This window comes from Perna viridis, chromosome 2 (genome assembly GCF_037379345.1).
Source record: "Perna viridis isolate PV_CMFRI_1.1 ecotype Kerala chromosome 2, ASM3737934v1, whole genome shotgun sequence".
In the NCBI taxonomy this organism is placed as follows: Eukaryota; Metazoa; Mollusca; class Bivalvia; order Mytilida; family Mytilidae; genus Perna; species Perna viridis.
Genome location: NC_142446.1, coordinates 61,608,787 through 61,622,588, shown reverse-complemented (window position 1 = coordinate 61,622,588; position 13,802 = coordinate 61,608,787). Strand labels below are relative to the sequence as shown.

The following is a 13,802-nucleotide window of genomic DNA, read 5'->3' as shown; positions in this document are numbered from 1 at the left end:
ATAACATTAGGTAGTGTGATGTAATGTGATGTGATATTGACCGAGCTATGAGGAATCTTTCAGTGCATTTAACAAAATGAATATACATGGTCCAACACAACCTGATGTTGTCTTTCAGAAAGATTTTATGCGAGACCGGAAAGTAAGTTTAGATTTATGTTACAAATGACGTCACTGTAACTGTAGGTCGCTCACTGTAACTGTAGGTCACTCACTGTAACTGTAGGTCGCTCATTGTAATTGTAGGTCGCTCACTGTAACTGTAGGTCGCTCATTGTAACTGTAGGTCGCTCATTGTTTTTCTTCTTGCAGTAGTACATGGAAACCTGACTTAATTGAACCTTGAGAAATCAGAAAACTTGTCTAAACTAGATAATGGTGTCCCTTAATATCGTTTCAAATGTAATATGAATCTTGGTATACCGAGCACCTGTCAAAATCGAACAATTTCTAACTCGCTGTATGAAGAGGGCATGCAAAAATAGTGGTGAGTTTTTAGTATATGTGTCCACATCAACACGATTGACTATAATATTAACTGTATACAAATTAAGTTTAAAACAGAAGGATTACGAAGATAAGTTAACAATTATTTTAATTGCTTGGCGAGTGAACTCGATATTTACAGGTTTATTGAAATGCGTTATTTATTGAATACATGTAACTGAAACATACTTCAACACCTTCAAGAAAAAAGCAAGGAAAGTTTTTCTGAAACCAGCGTATCTCAAATAAAAATATTTTATTTTTGGTTATTCAATGGACTTTTTGTTCTAAATAAGTTAAAAATTATATACAGATATTTGTTATCCCATATTAAGTTTTTTCTCAGTAGAATGTGTGTCAAAATATAAGCTTAGTTATTTCCTGATTTTCGATAAAGATTCAAAAAAAAGTTTATCTACCATTTTCTCAAATAAAATTATTTCTTTGAACTCATGAAAGAGGTCTCTAACATACAAAAAACCCAATAGTTTAACAAAATTTTTATCCTAACGCCTGTTGTTACATGTGAAGGCTTCATATACGACAACTCTAAATCAAACTCTGATTTTATTTCTTTCCAAGTCAAATGAGAAAAACCCGGAATACATTTTTTCATGTTGTTATAAGTTTTATCTGTCTGAATGGAAGCAATTTGTTATACTTCTCTTCCAAATAGTATTAATCATAATTCAATGCATCCGTGACAAAGTTGTAATGCGTGGTTTGTAGAATAATTACACAGATAAACGTCATCTTTTGAATGTCTTTACCCTAAATACGAGCTTGATTTCTCTTGAATAAACAATATGTTGAAAAAATCAAGCGCAGAATATTTCGTTTCCAACTTAAAGTCGGCTTTTATATTTTTTCCCTGCAAAAAAGACCATACGATTCATAATTGTTCTGTACAAGAAAAAAATATCACATTTTATCATACTACCATTGATTATTTGTCCAAGTGAACATAAAATGTTGCATTGTATTCAAAGATGAGATTCCATGATTAAAATATTATTACAGTTTCTCAGAAGTATGTCCATGTTACTATATGGTTCGTTGTTACTTGTAATCCTAGGTCGGAAAATGTAATAGCCTGAAACAAACAAGTTCAACTTCTTAATATTGAATGAAAATAGTTACATGTCACCTCATTTAACACCTACAGGTATTTAAACGTAAGACTCCTCAAATGATGCAGGTTCCAATTAGGTCATGGTTAGTAACAAGTACTACGACTTTTTGTTTATATGCAATGCAATTTACTCTTTTAATCATCAAACCTCAGGTCATTTATTTCTTATTTGTATAAAAAATCATATTCATTTTTGCATGCAACAGTTTATAACAGTTATAGTTGTTATAATATTGCTCACAATGATTGTACAAGCTACAAAATTAACTCGTCTGATTCTATAAAGTGAGATAACTCTAACTCAATACTGAACTAGTAGTACACTTAACCTCTTTGGCAATTTCAAAAATTATTTCGTGTTTTTTTCTCATTTTACTACACAATATGACATTAATACTTCATTTTTATTCGATATTCTTCTGTTATTTGATGTATCATCTTCTACTTTATATCTCTTTCCTTTATCAATGACAAAACTATCAGGATATCCATACAATCCATAGAAAGTAATATAGTTAATGTATAACTCCTCATTTGGTATACCATCTACCTCTGATATGTTTATTGTCAAGTATTCTCCCTGTATAAGAAATTTTAGGTATAGTAATAAAAAAAACCCACTGTACACCTTTTTATATTGTTTATGTTGTTTAATGCTATGATAACTATTATAGTAAGTATGTCTTTCTTAAATTTTAGATTAAAGAAAACACCATATTCCTAATATTTCTATAATCGTTGATGACACTTTTGCTTGCTATAACATTTTCCTTATATTCTTTAATTGATAAAGTTTCTAAGTTATATGTGATTAAATAAAACAGCTTACCTTTGTTACTTTTAAAGAGAGGCTAAATTCTGCTTTAAGAACACCTGAAAATAAAAAAAAAATGGTACAATAATTCAGTCCAAAAAATCAGTCGGTGTATACAAATGTAAGTCTCTTGGCTTTCGTGCTTTGCTTTGTTTCAATTTGCATGAGGATTGTTGTTTTATCATACCATTTCTTCAATTCGATATTAAGTGTTAATTCTCAAATTCCAAAAATTAAACAAGGAACATTGATTCTAGCGGAAATTAAAAAAATGATATTCATAAAAAAAAAAGACAAGCGCGGAAAACAGACAACGACAACAAAGAACATAGAATAACTAAAATAATATATGCAATAATAATATAAGCATGGCAAGTTCCATCGGTAGTGTAAACGTCCTCTGCTTTTCCTGCCGAGTTGCTCATAAAAAGAGGAAAGGAAAACTATGACATGTTGAATAAATCAGCTTTCAAGATGCATATGTGATTTAAACACCTCACCTCTACTAAAGTATTGCCCATTAAACACGTTGGATGCTTCACCATTCTCATCCAAGCTGATAAGTAGACCTAATGAATTTCTGTAATAATTTTCAAATACGAAAACGAGAAATTAATTCTAAAAAGATCACACTTTTATCTCTTTTTTTCAGAAGAAACGTGCAGGAATCTTGTGATTGGTTACTAGATTTAAAATATCGAGATGATCTAGTTAAAAAGAAATGACATAAAACTGTTGTTATCCGGTTTGACCTCACATTGTGTGCTTCCGTATGAATTAAAGCTATTTAATATAATTATTTAAAACAACTGTATCGAGGCAATGAATGTGAGAAAACATGGGATCCGGAAAGAACATATAGTGTGGGGAACTTTTTAAAGAAATTTTGTAAAAAAATCTTAATTTTGATATATATGCAATATCAAGTAGTGTTTTCTATTGATTTATTTATTTTCATTTAATTATTATTATTATTATTCTATTTTATTTATTTATTTATTTATTTATTTATTTCATTTATTTTTTTGGTTCAAAACAAAAATATTGCTCTTTTTTATATCAAAACGAATTAACAACAATATTTTGCCAGAACTTTTTTCCTACCTAGTTTTCAAAAATGCACATGTTCGTCCTGTTGGCATGATATCTCCCCTGCTTATGTATTCTGTACTGTTCAGCATCATGTTGTTGATTGTATGGCCCTGATGAAAAAATAACGAAAAATCGATAGGAGATGAAGATTAAACTTTTCAAGAATTGGAAAAAATGGATGTTGCACTCGATTGTGGATATCTAATGTAGCAAATTTTGATATGTTGTACCCGTGTTTTAAGGAGTAATCTACATCAGCAACATTATAAACAAATGTATATTACGAACCTAATTGTATACAAGAAGTACTCAAAACCAAAATATTGAAATAGGAAGCCAAATCCATCACCAAGAGGTTTTACTATGTGCAATACAAGGAATGAAGCCTTTTATTATTACTTTGAATTTTACTGAATCGCATTCAGGTTGTTTGAAAAGTCTATAGACGTTACGGATTGTATAAGAAATGCAATCGTCTACTCATAAATGATATTAATAATCGAATTTTCAAGAAATTGACGTTTACTTCAAAATCTGCAATGCTTTACTGTCAAAACCAAAAACCTGAGAAAAAAATTTGAACTTAAACTTCTTGAAGTAAATGATATTTTTATTGCATTCCGTCCTCGATATTCAAGAATTCATTCTATTTCAAAAGATGTTGATTCGGCCACACGCTTTAAATTAAAATCTTTTATCTTTTTTAGATGATTATCTAGGTATCAATTATTGGTGATTACTCTACGTCAGCAACGACTTTGGACAGGCTCGGTTGTAATTAATTAACAATTAAAAGAAACTTTCGTTATTTTGGTTTTCTATTACATTTCCGTCTTTTTAATAAGCATATAGATTTCAGTATATTGAATGTGCGAATCGAGGAGGAAAGTTTCCCTTAAAGCACAATATTCTGCTATATATCATGTGAATATTAATTTATATTTCAAATAGGACTCGCATCTTAATTTCAATTGTACTTAAGATTGCAATTTTTAAATGAAAATTGTTTTGATTTTTATCAGTAAAAACAAGGCTTTAAAGCTAATCTAAGATATAATTCAGATATTTTCCTCTGTGCTATGTTTCTTTTGCAATTTTGCAATCGTGCTGTCGCTGAAAGAAATTTAAGATGCATATTCTGATGATTGCACACACAATCATAAGAATATGCATCTTAAATTTCGTACCATCAATATTAGATTTTGCTATAACAGAAACGTCCAAAAAGAACGATGAATTGTGACACATTCGACCGATGAATTTTTTTTATATATTTCATTTTAGTGAAAAGGCAAATTCTGTTTTCAATATTACAGTTATTTATTTATGTAATAATTGATATCTATAGTAAACTTTCATTTTATCTTCTTTTTTCATCTTAAAATAGTAGCGTTCTGTGAACTTCAAAATGTGACATAATTTCAAAACAAAAATGAAGAACGATTTTTTTTTATTTGAGAAACGAATTCTATTCTGCTGGTTTTACAAGTCGTATGTAGAAAAATTATTTTAATAGAAATCATTTGAAGATATTGCTTCTGTGACTCTGATGCCATATCTGGGTTATTTTTTTATGTTCCTAGAACTTTCTGGACTCTCATATCGGAATATGAATAATGACTTCATTATGATAAATAACTTAAAACATGAAAATAACTTTCTTTCTTATTATAACAGTATAAATTAATTTTATATTTTCCTAAAGCCTAAACGATCACCTACTGTTACCCGTCTCGTGGACATTAGAGAGATACTGTGTACGGTGTTTTAAGGATCAGAAAAAATACCGGTTTTGGGTAATTTACTATAGTACTAAAAAGTATGCTTTTTCCATAATGGGCCAGTTATATGCCAGTGGTCTGTAATAATGGCCCAAAGAAGACTGCAGCGGTCCAATGCAACGCTAAGGACTATTATAGTATTTCCAAGGGCCATTATTACTAACGGAGGGCATGTCTATCATGAAGAAAAACACATTTCTAAATACTTTTATTAATCAGTTTTAAATAATGGTGCTTTGTTACATCCACCATATAATATACAGGAAATAATGAAACGTAATGGAAGCGGGAGGTTTAGCGCGCTATAAAATCTGGTTAAATCTACCTTTAGTTTTCAAATGCCTGCACTAAGTCAGGACCATTGTGGTGATGTTCTTTATGGTATTCCCTCTGATATTGTCATTTGTTTGTATTATTTTGATTATTTTATTATCTGTTTTGTGTGTGTCTGTTTTCCATGCCTGGTCTTTGTCCCTAGATTACTTCTTTTGACTTCCGCTATAATCTTGGTGGCCTTGATTACTCTTTCCCAATATTATGTGCAATATAAATTACCTCTTGGATATTTTCTGATGTCTTTATATGCCATTCCGAAAAATGTGTCGTTATGACGAAGTTTGAATACACACCATACCATGAAAATGCATTTGTCGGTATGACAATAGTTTTACTGTGAAAATGAAAAAGCAAGTAATTTAATATCCTCTATAGAGCTAATTTGTTTGTTTGTTTGTTTTGTTTGTTTGTTTGTTTGTTTGTTTGTTTGGTTATTCCTTTTCACATCTGTCATTTGGAGCACGAAAAGAGTTGTCTTTCAGTACAATATATTGAAGAAACGAAAAAAAATTGAAAATCGTGTATTCAACAAGCTAATTGCTCGAAATCATTAAGTCTCGTGAAAAAAACTTATGTATATTACTTACAAAATAAAGCTATTTGACGTATTTATAAGCTGTAACTCTAAGTAAGGTTGTGTTTTTAAAACAGCAGTATATCCAGCTGAGATAGAACCGTTGGTGATTGGTCTTGAAATATGTTTGTCAGGATGTAAAGGGTATATCTATAAAAGGCACATTTCAATGCAATCGTGTTAAGTTATTATCATTATTGAAAATGATATCTGTGAACAAATTACCATATTTGAAGAAAACATTACTAATACTATTAATCAGCGTATTATTTTTGTGTTCAAAATTCAATTTACAAGATTCGAGAAGAGATGTTTATAACTATTAGAAAGAGCAACATATGATAATTGAAAATCAAAAATACAAACAAAAATTTTAAACAAGGAGTTAAAAATGAATTTAGTAACTTCGACGCATCACATGAGATTCGACTTTTATTCAACTTATATTTAAGCTGTCACATGTTCACGATTTTTTACCAAAAAGGTAAAAAAAATATATAAAATTTAAATGATAATGTTTACAGCTTTTAAATAACAGGACAGTGATATTAAATTTGAAAACATTTTTTTATTTAAATGTAAGCTAATTTTTAACGTCATTTTTTCTTTTGTGATCTAATTGCTCTTATTTTGAAAACCTAATAAGAACGTTTTAGACAAAATTAAACATATAAATCTTAGATATCTGTCATTCTTTGTCAATTTCAATGACATGCCCTCGTCATACTTTTTTTTTTTTAAAATGGTGTAGAAATTTCAAGGGAAGATATTTAAAAACTGATTTGTGGCACAATGCTGTATGTATACATAAATTTTGATTCCTTTTTAATTCTAATCTTAAACTTTGTTCGTAAGTAAAACGCTAAACCTCCTATATCTTTTGTATCACTTTTTTTAATTACATCGGTAGATAATTCAAATGTAACATAAAATATACCTTCATTTTAGTTGTATTACACCACAGTTCTATATCCAACAAAAATGATTCAGTTTTTAGGGATTTTGTAACATTTCTTTGTAAAATCCAGCTCCATTTGCTCCCTTGATTTGAATACCTTTTCAAAATGCTAAAATTCCCTGATGTGAGACTATATCTTGAGATGAACTCCTGAAATGTGACATCAGACCTATAATAAAAACAACAACATTAAGAAATCACATCTAGATTACAGATTACAGATTTCAATTATGTGTCTATCTGTATTATCAATGTCAAAAGATCCCTTTTCCGATTTTTAATTTCGTATTTCTTGGTAGTGGTGTCTCTGAAGCTCTACCTGTAATATTGATTCCTGTTGTCTCGTATGATTATATATTATGATTGTACATGGATGGAATGATGGAAGAATAATCAAAGAAGTTAAGAGTTTTAATAATAAGATAAACTAGTAAGAAGATGATTAAGAATGAAAGCATTTTTAAAAACAGTATGTCAATATTGAAACCAATTCTTTGGTTTTTTTTTACCCTAAAACGTTTTTACATCAAAAGAATATGGGGACCAGTTGCAGCGTTTCATGTGCTATGAGGGTTTCTAGTCATTTATTGAAGACCAGTAGGTGACCTTGAAGTGACATTTGTCATCCCGGTGGGGTGTTAATAAGAATATCACTGGGAGACCAATAACTATATACAATCAAATCAAATCATCTTTATTGTCATATAAATCTCATGATTTGTGACAAACAAACATAAACAAACAATACAAAAAACGTAATTGCACATGGATATATGAAAATAAAACGCATCAAGTACCATATGCAATGTTAGTCTCCTGTCCGGACTTCTGATGACTGTTTAATTAAGGAAAGAGTAATCAAGGGATTCTAGCGGAAATCGAAAAAATGTGTTCCAGGGACGAATACAAGACATGGACAGTTTTTGTCCCTGGATTACATTCTATTAATTTCCGCTTTAATCTAGGTTCCCTTGATTACTCTTTCATATATTTATGTTACATAATGTATATTTGACGAGAAAAATCCAGGGAGCCAGGAATTGATGATATCAAGTGATGCAATGAAACTACTCACAAGTCAGATTTAGCGTTCCATACCTAACCCAGTGTATAAAAAATATATGCATATTACCTTATGTATGACTCTTTGTGTGTTTCCTCTTGATGAAACAAGACGTGTGTGTTCCTAAGTACAACTCGTCTTTGAAATATTTCCCAAACAAAAACACTACCAAATACCATGAAAACCATTAAAAGCAACGACAAATAATCCATTGGTATTAATGTGGAGCACAAATTTATCATTTTGTTTACACTTATTATCAGTTGCATTTTAACCATAATAATTATCAATGGATGATATATTATGACCCAAATTGATGAACTCAATTTTATCTTTATTTTTATTTTGTCCACATAATTCCAAATTAAAATAAAATTATAAACTTATGCTTGGAAATTCAACTAATTTAATGTGTTTGTAGTGGGGTACATAAATTATATAAATATGCAGATGATGCAGTCAATCGTAAACACAATAAAAGAGTGGAACTTATACGTAATCAAATCGTTGGATTTTTCAAAATATGTCGATTATCGTTGGAGTGAAGAAATTTCTACTAAATAGGGCATTTGTCAGTTTCATGAAATGATAAACTTGGTATATGAAAAACGTCAATAATAAAATATTTGTTTAATAGATCTCAAAGCAATTTGACATCACACACACACACCCATGTTTCCTTTAAAATAGCAACTCATACTATATGTGAGTATTAATATAATTCATTTATATACAATATAAAATGTAGTATATTTTTCATGGTTCTACTTAAATATTATGGATTTGAATGAATAGTTTGTTTATAAACACAACATAAGTTTTTCGAACAATTGAATATCACGATGCACAGTATGTGTCTCATTTCCGGATTCATGGTCGACGGGGGTTTTGTCCATAAATTACATTCTTCGTGGGAAAAGTCAAAAATTTTGATGACATTTGAAGAGACCATTTATTTTCCATGTATGTACTTCACATTGCAAATAAATATCCATTATCACAAGTATGATTGAACTATGTTAAGAAGTTTCTCGTGGTCCAAAATTCAGAATTCAAAGGGCCTCAATTGGAAACTTAATTTAACAAAAATAATGCATGCTGTTGAAGATTATGCCAAATCATAGATAAAGAGAGAAAAGGACCAAGAACCAGTGAGAAATCGAGTCCTTTTCAGATTGGATACGTACTATCCGATCGTTGGTACGGAATCGTATTGACAATCTCAGGAAATGTGTCAATAAAAGACCCAAGTCCGTATTCAACGATCGCGAGGCACGAGATAAAGGAGACTACAGAAACAGCTTGTTTAAATCTTTTGTTTCTACCTACATCTCAAATTTGACAGCAGTGGTCATCTCGGTACTAAGATTTATGGTAAAGAGACGAGTTTTGATTTATTACAATAAATTTTCTATACCTGTGCAGCAATGTACCTTCATCTCCTGAATATGTATGGTGTTTAATCACAATGCTAATATGACGTCTTCATATCATCAAACAGTATATGTCGGTACAACCCCACCTTTAGCACCTGCGCACGGTCTCTTTTCTTTCGCTGTCGCTTCGAGACAAAAAAAAATCATTTAAAAACGTTTTCGCGATGATTTATCGGCTGAGAGGTTATCTAATTGAAATCAATTTTATAAATACACACATTTAACACATACGATGATACAAATATGCTAATTTAATCCAAATACCATACGGGGGAGGTTAAACGGAACAGTCGTTATTTTCGCTACGCATAGGGAAAATTTTGTCACAAAAATTACCGTATTTGTCATATTAGAAAAGAAATAATTCGCTACGCTAGAGCAAGTACTAAGTACTCTCATTTCCATTAACGTCATAAATGTCTGCGTAACAAGCGCCTGAACCAGGGCTATGAAGAAATGAGTCTAAAATGTCTCTTAGCAAATTCTTTTTTAGATATCAGTCCTTGGATGAATATAATTCTCAATTTCTTCTGAAATAACAAGTAATGATTGTTCTGTGTAAATTGTTCTTTGTGATATGGATCGGATAATTGTTTGTTACTTTTGTTGTTGCCTTATTTATTATTTCGCTTTTACATCGAATCTTTACATCATATTAAAAAATGGGACATATATTTCAGATGGATCGCAAACTAAGAAGACGATCATTTGATTGGAGTAGGAGGACTTGGAAGATATTTTCGGACCAATGCAAAAAATCTATTCTAGATCTCGTTACGACCAAGATCAAAATACTTATTATTCACCAATGAGAAATCAAAATATCCATTTCCAAATTAGGTCTATTTCGAGGGGAGGTTCTATCTTGCATTCGGAGCAGAATATAATAATAATGGAATACTGTCAAAGAGACTACAAAAAAACCTAATATTTGTTTAATACAGTTAAATCAATTCAAAAATTTAAGATTCCAAACTCCCGAAAAGATTCAATTTTATGCCATTACATGAACAAAAAAGTTCGGCAGGGGGCTTTGCCCTCCCCCCATCCCCCCTTCTTGGTGGCCTCAAACGGTGGCCCCCAAACTCCTGCCTCCTCTACTTTTAGCCATTAGTTACGGGCATGAATATATTAGTATTCCCTGTACAATGTTCTGGTCTATTGCACCCAACCCATTTAATAACTGTTTTATTACCTAATTTGTCTATGAGATATAATAAAGAATGGAAATGGGGAATATGTCAAAGAGACAACCATTCGACCAGGAGTAGGAAAATGACCGCTCCATGTTAACGAATTGGAAGACGAGAGTCACATCTACGTTTTTACACACGAGTTTTTTGTGTGTAAATTCCAATTCAATGAAGCGCTTAAAAAAAGTTCAACCAATCAAAAAGCTTAGATAAAGGTCATTATGGGGTCAGTCCAATAGACTCCTCAAGGAGACTATTGCACCGTGCACTAGTACATCGACAGTGCAATAGATCGCCCTGTCCTGAATAAATTTTGAAAATAGAGAAAAATGTGTGTATATTTAATAAACAAGATAAAACCTTATAATTAGGGAATAATGATACATAAAAACATAGTTCGATGCAGAGTAGCATATTCTGTCTTTAAATCAATACATTCCAAAAAAAAAAATACAAATAATGCATAACATTCAAATTGTAACGAGTGACAATGAGTTCAACGCATTTTTATCAAGGATATTTAATATACTGAATAATTGGAAATAGCTTACTTGTTTAACCAATTAAATAATTGAATTACCAAACGTAGCACAGTGTTCATATAGTTCACAAAATAAATTTGGAATAAACAAAGCGAGATAATGCGCCGGCTTTTATCTGTTTAAAGATATTACTTGTTTAACTAAATGCCTAGATCTATCTTGTCCTATCTTATAGAACAAAAAATTAACAAGGATGATACTGGCATATTTAGAAGAAATGAACGAAATTATGATGTTCGGGCTTGGATATTGAAGCTTCTCTGTCAAATTAAATTTTACATTTATCATTTTATTTTGTACATATCTTAAATAAGATGTAAAATTAGCTACATAACACCTGTTATTATTTATTACAGGCATTGTCATTGAGGTGTGAATTCGAATGTTTGGCCTGTAAAAATAAATTCAAAATCCAATGACACCTCAATAGGTACAATCTTGTTCATAGTAAAGAACACACACACATATGTAGGATCTGTGGTATGGGGTCCAATTATCGGTGTAAATTCGAAAGACACGAGAATACACATAGGGGAGCTATGCAGCATGAGTGCAGTACTCGCAAGGATACCCCAAAGGTGCATGAAAAGACCCATGCAAATGTACAGGTCAACAAATTAGAGTTATGCCAGAAGGTGTTCAGCTTCAAACACGTGTTGCGGCAACACAAGTGTAAAAGAGATCAGACCGTACCAAAAATTTGTAACAAGAGACTCTCGAAGAGCCTGAATCGCTTACCTGGCAAACCATGCCATATTAACTAAGTTAAGGTATCATGCTTTGTTACCATGTTTGACAAGACATTGCTTAATAAGAGCAGTTATTGATGAATGCTATAAGTTCAACTAAGGCACTGTAGAAATGTTGGAAATACATTCAAAGTGCTTTTAGTGCCTCTGGAAAAAAATGGGCAGGGTCCATCTATGCCCTGCTATTCCACCAGCATTAGCCCAGTATACACATGCTGAAAAGAACATAAATTGAAGTTAAACCATGGCTATACAACATTTCATCATCACCATTCAACTCAGGAGACCACATTTACTACATAAACCAAATATCGTTGAAATCAAAGCAAGTGTAAAAATTAGCCGAAAAATGGCCGCTCAAAACAATCTGTCGTCATCATCATTCAACTTATAATCCAATGTTTCCTAAAGAAACCAAAAATAATTGGAACCCGAGCAACTGGTGAAAACGTTCTCAAAATGGTAGCCATTTTGAAAATGGCCGCCTAAAAAAATAATTTCAATTCTGCCAGTCAATTCATAATATCATGTTTATCTTAAGGGTAGCTTCATTATACTTCAATAGTTCTGGAAAAAATAGCAAAAACGCATTTTGTCACCCTATTTTCTATTTTAGTATTGACGGCCGTGTTGTTTGACCAATGAAAAAATTTAAATCATCAGTTTGTGCAGGATACCCAAAAACAATTACGCCAACTTTCATTGTTTTCACATGGTTTCAGAGGAGATTTTCAAAGTTGCATCCGTGAAAAACGACCCAAAAAATCTGTTTCAGGGGCATACATTGGGCGACGAATCATTTTGAAAATTTCAGCATAGATTCATCTTCAAATGTTGAACAATATAACCCACATCAGAATTTTGCTAAATTCAATTGTTCTTTAGTTTAGAACAATTTTATTTGTAAACTTTACAAAAGGGATAGGACAAAAGTTTTACCAACTTATGAAGTCTTCTTCCAACAATAATATATAATACATAAATTAGGACATACATTAAATCATTATGAATATTTAAAAAGACAATTTTGAATTAGATTTTACAGGTCAATGAAGAAAAAAAAAGAAAAACAACAGTACAGTGAGAGAAAAAAAAGAAAAATAACAGTACAATGAAAAATAAAAATAACTAGTATGTCAATGGTTTGTTAAACAATTGAAAGGTCTCTCCCTTGAAAACTTTCTCTTTGTAATATTCCCTACTTGCGGAGCTCGGAATGCAGCCATATTTTATCCTGTTTTTGCAGAGTTACCTCCCGTAAGAGCAGGTATAATTTCGAAGTCTCTCTAATCGATGTTCGGATTCGGGTGCAGAAAAAAGAGGTATCTCGAATGAAAATGGAATCCCCAGCAGACAAACTCAACGGTGTTTCTAAAATTTACAGGGTGTTTCATTTTGTTGGTGGGTTACATAAGGATATTTTCATTTGTATCCCGGGTAAAGAAAATGTATGGCAAGGTCAGTAGAACGAGAAATTCCCTTTTGACTTAGATACCTACTCCAAAGGGAGATAAATGTTGACAAAATGTTGGTCCGCAAGTCGGGAATACACATTAAAACATCTACAACAGTTTGACTTTTTGCACTTGATGACCTTGTCAAATGCAATTGTCGATGTTCCCATCGTGACTTTTGTAATGTCAACT

General features: G+C 31.3%; 1 protein-coding gene across 1 annotated transcript; it reads right to left on the bottom strand.

Moving 5' to 3' along the window:
• Nucleotides 1-1,040: 1,040 nt before the first annotated feature.
• LOC148626355 (uncharacterized) lies at nucleotides 1,041-8,502 on the bottom strand. Its single transcript, XM_088570269.1, has 9 exons — nucleotides 8,306-8,502; nucleotides 7,153-7,342; nucleotides 6,229-6,365; nucleotides 5,861-5,975; nucleotides 3,537-3,634; nucleotides 2,933-3,012; nucleotides 2,448-2,491; nucleotides 2,016-2,198; nucleotides 1,041-1,579 (listed from the first exon to the last, which is right to left on the bottom strand). The coding sequence occupies exons 1-9, from the start codon at nucleotides 8,476-8,478 to the stop codon at nucleotides 1,511-1,513; spliced, it is 1,089 nt and encodes a 362-aa protein (XP_088426395.1). The 5' UTR covers nucleotides 8,479-8,502; the 3' UTR covers nucleotides 1,041-1,510.
• Between the last annotated feature and the right edge of the window lie 5,300 nt (nucleotides 8,503-13,802).

What these genes read in the sequence shown, in the direction of transcription:
- LOC148626355 (XM_088570269.1), bottom strand. Translation starts at nt 8,478, where the DNA reads ATGATAAATTTGTGCTCCACATTAATACCAATGGATTATTTGTCGTTG. An exon ending in CATCAGAAAATATCCAAGAG is followed by an intron (nt 3,635 to 5,860) that starts GTAATTTATATT and finishes TTTTTTCATCAG; the next exon opens with GGCCATACAATCAACAACAT. An exon ending in TCTCTTTAAAAGTAACAAAG is followed by an intron (nt 2,199 to 2,447) that starts GTAAGCTGTTTT and finishes TTTCTTATACAG; the next exon opens with GGAGAATACTTGACAATAAA.